Below are 11,892 nucleotides of genomic sequence, written 5' to 3'. Positions count from 1 at the left end.
CTCAAAGTGTCTAGCCTTTGTAATTCTCTCTATAGAGTTATTTCTAGAGTGTTTTATTATATCTGAAGGCTTTGACTCAAACTCAAACTAATGAAACTACGGGTTTACATATGAAGGGATCTTTGATTTTTTATGAAACATAATTGTACGTTATTAGGGTTCTATATTTTATTTAATGTCTTTGATCAAAATTGTTTTGAGAATTTTTGTTGCGGATCCCTTGTTGTTGCAGCTTTGGGTATTTTTCTGTCAAAGTTGTATTGAACTATTGAGTGAAGAAGTCATGGGATTGAAGGAAGATTTTTTTTTTTTTGGTTCGAACGATTGAAGAAAGATTTTGTAGTGGGAAGTTTAATTTGGACAGTTGAATCAAACACGCAAATTGAACGAGAAACCAGAAAAATAAAGCTTAGCTTGGGTTGATTAAGTGTATTTGTGTCTTCTCCTCCTCCTAAAAGGTCATTTTTCATTCACTTTTATATTAGAGGTCAAAAATCATTTGAGAACCAAATAATGGTTATTTATCAAAATTTCTCTTCATTTTATAATAAGTCATGTTTCATGAAAGTGTGACCGAGGACATATTGCATGACTTTTTAATGAGTTACAAGAAACGAAGATGTTATGAGCTCTAGTACATACATTTATCATTTACGTAGCTCTTTTTATTATGAGTAATTTTAAATACACACCTCTAATCTCTTAATACACACCTCTTACTTAATGCACTACATATCTAGTTTTTCATTTCAATATTATACTAAATACACATCCTAAACTGTCTAAAATACCCTCAATATCTAAAACTAATAATAATCTATTACTTAATATAATTATTATATATTTACTATTTCACAACTCACTTTATGTATTCTCTTTTATTTTCTGTTAGATTTTTTTGATCGGGTTAGAAATTTTTTCTTTTTTTTCTTGATATTTTTCAATTTATAATCAAACGAGTAGTATTATATTCGAATTCCAAATCTCCAATATGACATCAATAGGCTAGAATTTGAAGAAAAAAAAATATTGAACATACATAATTTTTTCAAAGTTAAGAAACTAGTAGAAGTACAATAACATAAAAACTAGTTTTTAGTCTGCAAGATAGAAACTAAAGTTGATAAAAAAAAAAAAACCAAATGAATCGGTAAATAGTACATTACCACAGTAGTCGAATTTCAGGTGATGAATTTTGGAGAAGAGGTTTTTATAAATTTTTTTTTTATGCGTAGTAATAGTGGAGAAGACTTAGGTTTTAAGGAAGAAGAAGTTTTTATTTTTTTTATTTTTTATTTTTTATAATAATTGATGGATATTTTTGTAATTAAACATACTTATAAAATCTGATGTGAAATATAAAATAATAAAGGTGTGTATTAAGAGATTAGATGTGTGTATTTAAAATTTCTCTTTTATTATTTGTTTGAAAATCTAAATGAAACACGTACGATATTCATTAATTTAACCTAATTAGTCAATAAATTCTTTGTTGCTAACCAGGAGTTTTCAAGCTAGATGCCAAACTTTGTGTTAAAGATGAGGTTCGAGTGAGATTTAACCTCAAGATTAATTACATCAGGGTAATTAAAATGCAATTACCCTCTGTCCAAACCGCCAATGGAATCTGTTTGCCAATTTACAGTCTAAATTTACTGCCAACAGGGTGAAAGAAATGCAATTACCCTCCGTCTCAACCCCCAAGGGAATCTGTTTCCCAATTCCACTTGGAACAGATTTTCTTCCGACTCGCGACCATTGATTATAAATAATAGCCTAGGAAGCACTATGTTTGCTCATACCAAATCCCACTCTTTTTAATAGTATTCTCAAAAAAAAAAAAAAAAAAAAAAGGGACTGTACTTTGGTCGTGTTCTAGCTAGGTAAGTTCTCGGAGTTATGGATCTGAATGAAAAGGGATGTGAAGATTCTGACAATACTACATATTACTACGCCAACTCCGACATGAGTGGTGATGAGATAGGGTCTCAAATGAGTTATGAGGATGATGATGAAGATTACGACGAAGGTTTTGAAATGAGTCTTGCTGATGAGGATGAAAAGATGGAGCACTCCGATGAAGATTACGATGTAGGAGATTGGGATGAAAAGGTCGTGCACCCTGAGGATGGCGGCCATGATTATGTTGGGACGACATCGTTTTGGCAGAGGTATCATTGTTATCCTGTAGCTTTGACTGAAAAGCATGCAAGCATCGAGTGTAGTGATAAAATCATAATGCCTGCCTCAGCCCTTGACGTCCTTTCGTCTCTACAGATTGATTATCCGATGTCGTTCGAGTTCCGGCCATATTATTTTGATGATGCCAAGAACAATGAGAGTGAGAGATTTCGTGTCTCTCATTGTGGGGTTTGGGAGTTCACTGCAGAAGAAGGCTTTGTCTACATGCCTAACTGGATGATGGAGAACATGCACTTGAAAGAGGGGGAACTTGTGTTGCTGCAAAACAAGACTCTTCCGAAAGGCACCCATGTTAAGCTGCAGCCTCATACAATGGACTTCTTGGACATCCCTGACCCGAAAGCTATGTTGGAGGCGGCACTCGGCAAGTTTTCATGTTTGACAACTGGGGATACTATTGTGCTGCCTTATGGGAACAAGAAGTTTTATATGGATGTCATTGAAACAAAGCCTTCTGATGCAATAGGCATTATCGACACAGACTGTGAGGTTGACTTTGCACCTCCTCTTGACTATAAGGAACCTGAGAAGCCTGTAGCTGCATCAATTCCTCTGAACAAGGAAGCAGCTAGCCAAGTTGAGGAACCTAAGTTTAGCGCTTTTAAGGGAACTGGGAGGCGTTTGGATGGCAAGCCTCAGCAGTATGAACCAGCATTAGATTCTTCCTCATTCGTTGCAGCGAATGGTAATGCACAACCTTGTTCACGAGCTACAAGTCGCAGGGCTCAGGGGAAGCTTGTTTTTAGCACAGATGCCACCCCTACTGCTCCAAAGGTAGCATCCAAAGAGGTCAAACAACAGCAGCCGCTTCAAGAAAAAGAAGAGCCAAAGTTCCTAGCTTTTACCGGGAAAACGTACTCCCTAACTTGAATATTTTTTGTACACCATGAAATTTTATTTGTTGCAAGTTTTGATCATTCATATAAAAGTATCATCGGTTTTCTACTTGTTCTTTATACATTCTTATCTCAAAGAGATTGATTTATAGATTATTATTTGACATATAATAATGCACTTATCTAGATCTTCAAAGAAAACTACCACACAAAATTGTTTGCTCCTGATCAATTTCGGTTTCCCCACCCCCCCCAGTAATATGAACATTACTGTACACATACGGCCAGCAATCTTGACTATACATATGGCTAACATAAACAAAGTGATTCAGAAGTGAGAGGCTCATGATCCAATCACGGCAAGCAAGCTTTGCCTGACTGCTGGAATTGAGCAGATCAAAGAACCAAATATACCATTCAGAGCATAAGCAATGGCACAAAATGGGAGAGCCTCGGGTTCCTTGGCTGACAATGCTGCTGTTCCCAATCCATGAGCACTTTTAACCACAAGAAAGACAAAACAAACATAAGAGATTCATATTGTAATTGACTGTTTGTCAAATGGAAAAGGAGTAGAGAATGCTCCGAGTCTATATTTTGGCCCACTTGTTGTATCATTTTCAGTTTGACCAGTTGATGCAGAAGGTTCAGAAGAGGGGTTCAGAAGGGATTCATACCTAGATGCAGTAGCTATTCCCCGAGCAATAGGATCTCGGAACTGTAGTTTATCAAGTGTTGCCTGTACAAAATTAGCTCCCACCAAACCAGTTACTACAACAACAGCAGCTGTGAGAGATGAATTGGCACCTAGAACAAACCACAACATAGATTATATATTATACATATGTATACATATACCTCGAGCATAAACTGACATCCAAATATTGGTTGTATGCCATATATATTCTGAGCCTCATGTATTCTAGGATTAGTCTCAACTTCACTGTCTAATATTTATTTCATGCAAACCTTATTACTGATAGTGATGAGAATAGCTTTTTTCTACAACAAAGTATGAACTAGTACCTTCGAACAAAGACACAATGCTGAGGGCTAATGCCACGGTTATACATCGTGGCAGAATTGAGACAGTCAAATTTGATTCTAACCCAACGAGGCGGCCAATAAGAGCGGTTGAATACAACGAGAATATGCAGGACAAGATTACAGATGTGAAAATCTCTGCTGCATGCCTCTTGACCAGCTGAAAAATTGCATAGCAGCAACCATTTTCATGAAATAAATGTCTTATGGATTCACATACAATAAAAAAAATAAATGCTACATCAATTCTTTGATCTACTAGAATTTAGAATTGAATTAAGATCCCCATCGATTTTATATAATGCTGGAGTGGGAACAATTAGCAAACGCACAATTATGAGGTATACCAAGGCCTCTTGCTACTCTTCTATTATCAACTTTTTGCCATATAAATATCCCTAGATTATATTTAGGATATAAGTAAAAGAAAAAAGGAAATGAAGCCATAAGCTGATCATACAATAGAGTTACCCTAGATATAAGATCAAACAAGGGCAATCATACTATATGTGTGTGTCTTCAAGTTTAAAATACAATGTTCTTCAAAACAAATAAAGTTTCAATTAATCGACCATTCCAGCTACTGAGTAAGGCATTTCTAGTCAAAATGAAACAAAACAAATAACAACCTGACCCAATGAGGAAAATTTGGCTTACCTTCCTCTGTTGGAACATTGAGAAAGCAAATGAGAGGATAACAGACCCTAAGAATCCCATCAGAATATCACCAGCTCCAGGGTTTGATGAAACCTTTGTAAGGTAAGATGCTGTGCACATCAAGAAGAAGAATGGCCATATCAATATGCTAAAAGACACAAGAAATCATAGAGGGGAGAACAAAGAGGCCCAAAAATGATATGTTTGTACTTTAAGTGATTGTCCCCAGTTGTTTAAAATTCAGTTTTCTTAATCTGGTTCACTAATCTTGAAGCAATGAAATGAAGCAGAGTGTACTAGCTGAGACCAACAACTTTATTTCAGGAATGTACCAAGAACAGGATCCAGCCCAGACTTGGAAAAGTATCCATAAGCCAGTGCTGCCAGATCTGCAGATAGTGCACAACAAATAATTGGGTGGAAAACCTTCTTCACCTCTGATGGTAATCTGAAAATTAGAAGTCAACAAAAGTGCAAGTTTAGAATTTGAGTAACTTGTATTAAATTGAAATTTGGTTCTTAATTATTTATTAGCTTTTACCACAAAATGTGCTTGTGCAGGTAGACCTAATATGAGGAAATTGGAGTTTTACCCAGAACCAACAATGTAACCTAACACAGTGGATGCAAGTAGGAATGGAAGACAGGTCCGAGCACTTGTCCCCAGTGCTGTTGGGTTTACTAATGCTCCAACGAATGAGATGAGGAGGATCCCACTCCAAGACCATGCTTCAAGTGAAGAAAATGGAGAGGGTTTTGCCATAGGCTCAGCATCTGTCATTTCTGTCTTTACCAGTTTTCTGACAGCTATTGCCGTATATCCTGCAACAGCTAGTGAAGCTAGCCAGCCTCCAACTGCAAAATATCATTCAGCATATACACCAGTTCATGTGACAAGACCATGACAGAGGTAACAGAAAACAAATTACTACTTATTTGCTTCTTCAGCAAAACAGAAATCATATTTCACATGTGTGAACCGTTTCCTAATCAACATGCCAAAATGCTACTATTTAGGTGGATTTTTTTAAGTTCTTTAATATTTTTACATCTCAACTTCTTAGATCAATTTCCACAGTAGAAATGAAGCCGATAGAACTAGCATAGAAAGGCAGATTGTATTCTAACATGCATTATGTTTAAACTTCACGAGTTTTTCATGAATAACTAAAGAACTCAAGAGACAATTGGGACAGAATTCCATAGATCATACTCAGAAAAGGGTAAAAGATAAAAGGTTGCTTTGCATACTAGGTTGATTACTCATAAAAGGTAAAAGTTCAAATGCATGTTACCCTCATCATGAAACCATTAGTTAGTTGCACTGAAATTAGCTAGTCTCTGAGCAGAGATGCAGGCCACAGGCTCAAAACAGAATTCCATGGAATTGATGATGAGTTACCTTATGTAACAATATTGACATTTGAGAGCAATGCACAGTATTGAGATTTTGAGAGTAACGTTATTGCTATGTAACAATACTATTTCACAAGTTAATCTGGTATGTGAGAATAATGAAAACGAAGCATTCTGCAGTCTAATTTATTATGTTTTCTGTATTGAGTAGAAGATGGCTCTCTGCGCTATATGAAACAACCATCATGTCAGCTACATTAAGAGCTAAATATGAATGGATGAAAGAAACAGAGTTATGTTACTGTAAAATCTGTCCAGTTTTTATCTTGTAATGAAAAACCAAACCAAACAATTCAAACACATCCCTCTTATAGCTGCCATATCCAAGCGTTGCCCTCTGATTTTTAATATTATAGAAAGCTAGTATAGTAGAATATGCAATCTAAAATTTTGAATATTCCTTACCACAGCCAAAAGTAACATGAAGTCTTCATGATCTATGATGGTGGAAAAGTTTGTAGAAGAACTCACCCACACAACTTAAAGACAAAGCCTTGATTATCAACTCTGTTCAATCCGACTGCATATCCATTCATAAATTTGAGTTTGCATCACCACCATAACAAGGTACAAGTTTGTCTCAACCTAAGTAGTTTATAAACCAGATTTTAAATGCTTTTGTTTTCAACTTAAGGTAGTTCAAACTCTGGGGAATTTTCTAATTTGAGCCTAGGAAGCAGGCATAGGAGTAACGAATAATGACTAGAGTTTCAAGAAAACATCAAAGATGAGCAGTTTCAGTGGCTTGTTTCAAAATTAGGTTCTGATCTGGGTGATGTCGAAAACTGCACTACCTACTTATGTCACTATAAAACTAACCAAAATCTAAACAATTAGGAAAGCAAGTGCATGAACCATTCACACTACAACCCAAACTTAACAATCACCATTCAAAAACATACACTAGTCCACAGATTCACAAGAGAAAATAATCTTAAGAGTAGCAAGAACCTGCATACCTATAATGAAGCAAATCTTGATGCCAGAAGCCGGGGGAATACTCTTAACTGAAAGCGGCAAAACAACCAACGATGGCACATAAAACAATGGCAGCCATCTCTGAATGAACAACAGTGCCGGCTGAAAGAATTTCATCAAGCTTGTTGCCACAGAAGGAACAGTGACATCAAGAACAATTAGAATTGAGAATATACAAAACATGCCGAAAAGTGCACTAGGGAACTTAATAGCAGCTGCCACGAATGCCTTCTTCAAGAAATTGTCTATTGCAAGAATGATCCCAAGTGAAACAACCAGATGCAAAACCCCAACCACCTGCTTAAAGCTAACAAATTTCATTTCAAGCAAAACACGGATGAAACCAATAACAAAACAGAACAAGGATGTAATGGTTAATCATGAATACCCACATTCTGAGACAGAGTGGCAGTACTGGCACTGTGTGAGCCACTTGACATGATCAGGCTTTGTCTCTTGGAGCATGCTTTTTCAAAACCCGTGTGCAGGAACCTGGAGGAGTTGAGTCCTCCAAAAACAGTGGTGTTCTGGGAACTGGTCCTGTTATGTTTTGATCTGACGCTCTTGAAAGTAACAGACGAGGATCTTTGATGGCTTCCCTGATATTTGGAAACTGAAGAAGTGACACAAGTAGGGAAAAAGAATAACGAATTGTGGTGGCTGCGGAAACAGGAATGAATGTTATTGGGTGCGGCCGAGAAGAAGGTCGACATTGTAGGAGAGTGAGGGAGAGAGTGAGTGAAGGATCGTGTAATAGAGAAACCATGGCATTGTGTGGACGTGAAACCAACATTTTAGGAGTAAGGGGGATCAGACTCTTCATCCAACCACCCGATATTTCTTTTTCTTTGCTTAAGGTAACTTTTTGGCCGCTAGTACGGGAAACTTCCCGGGGCATTCGATTATTCAAAAGTGTCTCTTTTTTTCTTTTTCTTTTTTCTACAACACACTTCTTATAACAAAATTTTCTTTAGGGTTTAGGGTTTAGGCTGGTTAGTTTTGTTCTATGTTGCACGGACACGGACACGGATACGGCGACACGATATGTACCGACACGGCGACACGCCAAAACTCAAAAACTACATTTTCGACACGGCTTGGACACGGCAAATATAATTATTTATTTATATATTTCTAATTAATAAAAAAATGCTCAAATATGAATAAATTCATCACATTGCTTAAATAATGTTCTAAATTTAAGTAATTGCATAACTGTAACAAATAACATAAAAGATAGTCAATATTTAATCTAAATGATGAGTACCAAATAGTTATATCTAATTCAACATATGCATTCATTAAACTGAATGAAAATCTGACTTTCCTAACCCCATAACAACACCAACTGCCTAAAACCCCATAACTGAGGTATTCAAAATACAGAAGAGCAAGGCACACATGCATTGGCATCATCTTTTATCCTTGATAGATAAAATGATTCAAGTTCATAATTAACAACATAAAAGCTAAAAAGAAGCAATCCATCAACTTTGGGCAGTAGCAATTCTCTGAAAAAGCCAAAAAGGAGACAATAGCATTCTTTGAAAAAGGAGGCGGTAGGCACACCAACAACTCATATGCATTTACCACCTAAGAAACAAGAAGATGAGTCAATATATTTACATCCATACTTAATCTAAACTTCATAATCATTCAATAATTAAACTAATATAACATGAAGTTACGAACTGAAAATTTACCTCAAGTCTCCATCTCATCATCAATTACCATCCTCTCTAAGGCAAGCACATCGAGCGACAAAGTCACCATCTCAAGCACATCAATATTGCCTTGTTCCATGGAGTCATGGTCATCTCCTCCAAGATCCCACATTGAGTCCATGTCTTTGTAATAGCTAGAGCTCTTTCTTGCTAAAAGACGCATATTAGTATGGACATAAACTAAATCTTGGGCTCTTCTTGGTTGCAATTTGTTTCTCTTCAAACCTTGTATGAAAGCATATGTGCTCCAATTTCTTTCGCAACATGAAGATGAACAAGGTTGATTAAGCAACTTGAGAGCCAAACTTTGGAGAAGTGGTGTAGAAGGTCCATAGGACACCCACCAAGTCAATGGCTCAAAACAAAACTTATTCTCCAAAGCATCAGAGGAAGAAAAATCACCCATGTTTAATGAAAACCTTACAAATTCTTCCATCACCTTATTACGAGCTTGAGAATCCGGAAAGAGCTTTTGAAAACATCTCCTCCTTTCATTGTTGAGCTCGGCATCTCTATGTGGAGGAACCCGATTAGGATCTTCTTCAAGCCATTGAGAGCTATAGTACTTTCGATTCAAGGAATGTGCCAAGCAATGAAGTGGTGTGCAACTCTTGGTCCACCAAGTAGTAAGGACAGGATACACCAGATCATAAAACCGTGTCACATCACAATGCTCCGTTATGACATGCACAAATTCAGGGTTAAAAACTGCTTTCTTCACCTTCTCAATCATTGAATTCCACCACTCATAAACTAAGTGAAGACAAGGCCTATCCATATCCGACATCCTTATTATCTCATATATAGGACCTATGAGTGCAATCAAGAAATCAACTTGCTCCCAAAACTTCTCCTTCAATAGCATTTCCTTGACCGCTCTTGCTTTAGAAGCATCATCTTCTTTATACAAATCCCATCTTGGACTAATCACCATTTGTTGCAAGCCACTCTTCACATCCCAAAACCTTTTAAGCACAATAAAATGAGAAGCAAACCTTGTCGAGGCAACTTGGAGCAACCTCAAAGCACAATGCTCATGGTACATATATAGCCAAACGCATGTTATGGTTTGCCATAAAATTTTTAATGAACCAAACATCATTATACACCTCCATAAGCCAACCCAACTTTTCCACCACCGTCTCACCAAGAAGATAAGATTTTGCCTTCAACAAATCCTTTAAAGCAAGGTTAAGAGTATGGACCACACATGGTGTCCAAAATATGTATGGATGTGTAATCTCAACTATAGCACCGGCAGCAGCGCACACGGATGCATTATCGGTCACCACTTGAACTACATTCTCCGGCCCAATCTCCTTGATAGATTCCAAAAGCAATCTGCCTATTTCTTCCTTACTTTTAGTCACACCTTCACAATTTATTGCTTTCAACATCATTGCCCCATCTTTAGCAGCAGCCATCATATTAATTAATGGCCTCTTTTGGCCATCGGTCCACCCATCAGAACACAAACTCACACCGGTCTCTTTCCATGTCTTCTTGATAGGTAGTAGAGTTCGTTCAATGTGACGTTTCTCGTTATCAAGAAGTGTAGTTCTCAAAGCATTGTACCCGGGAGGAACATAACCAGGAATCTTTGAAGCCAAAGTGTAAGATTCTCGGTAGTTAGGATTCCTTGCAACATTGAATGCTAAGCCATTGCTATAGAAAAGTCTTGCAACGGAAGCATCACATTCTCTCATGTCTTCTTGCCTAAAAGCCTTGGATAGTTGTGGACTCAACCCTCTTTTCTTCTTGACTTCATCCTCCCTCTCTCTCAACGGAAAATAACTTATACCACTTCCAGTCATACTTGAAGGAGGCAAAGCAACCTTGTGTTGAGCTTTTGCATTCAACTGCTGGTCACAATGATCTAAAAGTGCTTGCAATTCTGCCATTTGATCTTTAGTGATTGTGGGGCAGATCCTTACCCCAGTGCCTTTGATTTTAAGCAAATGAGATTTCACTCTAGAATGTGAACCTGTTAACTTCCCTCCACAGAAATTGCATGTAAAGGCAACATTTCCTCCAGATTTGTCTGACCCGTTGGTAATAGTGACATACTTCCATAGAGGAGCATCTAATCTTTGAGGCTTAGTTGATTTAACACTAGGTTCAGTAGAGGCTGCACTTGAACTCATCCTAACCATAATAATCCAGCAAGACAACATAAGAGAGCAGCATAGACACACAGCAGTATAAGCACAGCAGCATAGACACAACAACATATCATAACATATTAACAATTAACAGAGCAAAGATAAACAAATAAGCAATCTGATGTTTCTCACTAAGTATAAAACCTGACCTCCTACAAACTCTTAGCTAATTGATGATCTAATACTAGCAGGTATAAACTCAATTTTGCAAACATCTCCTCCTACAATCACCAAACACTTCAAAGCTGAGATTAAGACTGACCTTACAACCAAAGAGAGGGTTTAGGCGGCCGGCGGCTGTAGGCGGAGGCGACGTCGACAAAAGCGACGTCGGCGGAGGAAGAGTAGCTATGACAGAGAAAGGCAACGCCGATCTCTCTCCGCTTGAGAAAACTAACAAAGAAAGGCGACGCCGGTGGAAGGGTCGAAGATGGCGAGGTTGAGGATGCGGTACATGTCGATGAGGTGCTCCAGTAATGTGTCGTGCTTGTGCTAGCACTCACCCGCTCCAACTGACTCAAGGACTCGTACTAGCTTTCACTAGTGGAAAAAATCACTTAGCCGACGGAACAATAATATTTTCGTCGCCTAAGATCTACTTAGCCGATGGAAAACCTTCCGTAGCCTAAGTTTTCACCTAGCAGACGGAATATTTTTCCGTCGGCTAAGAAGATCTTAGGCGACGAAAATTTTTACCTAGCCGACGGAACATTTATATAAATATAAATGATTATTTATGACAACTTAGTCGACGAAAAATTATTCCGTCGCTTAGGTTATATCTTAGTCGACGGAAATATCTACTTAGTCGATGGAACCAAATTTTAAAAAAAAAAAAAAAATTTAAAAATTTTTGGCGGGATAACTGCCGCT

At 37.5% G+C, this 11,892-nt stretch overlaps 2 protein-coding genes across 2 annotated transcripts; one reads left to right on the top strand and one right to left on the bottom strand.

The window, feature by feature from the left end:
* The first annotated feature begins 2,160 nt into the window (after positions 1-2,160).
* Positions 2,161-3,072, top strand: LOC101313127 (ubiquitin fusion degradation protein 1 homolog). The gene has a single exon (XM_004301597.1). It carries the CDS (start codon positions 2,239-2,241, stop codon positions 3,070-3,072), a length of 834 nt encoding a protein of 277 aa, XP_004301645.1. The 5' UTR covers positions 2,161-2,238.
* Positions 3,073-3,381: 309 nt separating this feature from the next.
* On the bottom strand, positions 3,382-11,001 carry LOC101312839. Its single transcript, XM_004301596.1, has 10 exons — positions 9,950-11,001; positions 8,865-9,822; positions 7,526-7,732; positions 7,115-7,430; positions 5,333-5,594; positions 5,072-5,187; positions 4,740-4,849; positions 4,065-4,242; positions 3,716-3,845; positions 3,382-3,535 (listed from the first exon to the last, which is right to left on the bottom strand). Exons 1-10 carry the CDS (start codon positions 10,999-11,001, stop codon positions 3,382-3,384), a joined length of 3,483 nt encoding a protein of 1,160 aa, XP_004301644.1.
* Positions 11,002-11,892: the final 891 nt, after the last annotated feature.

Source organism: Fragaria vesca, linkage group LG5 (assembly GCF_000184155.1).
Source record: "Fragaria vesca subsp. vesca linkage group LG5, FraVesHawaii_1.0, whole genome shotgun sequence".
NCBI classification, from domain to species: Eukaryota; Viridiplantae; Streptophyta; class Magnoliopsida; order Rosales; family Rosaceae; genus Fragaria; species Fragaria vesca.
The sequence above is the reverse complement of the archived record's forward strand: the minus strand, read 5'-3'. Positions and strand labels throughout refer to the sequence as shown.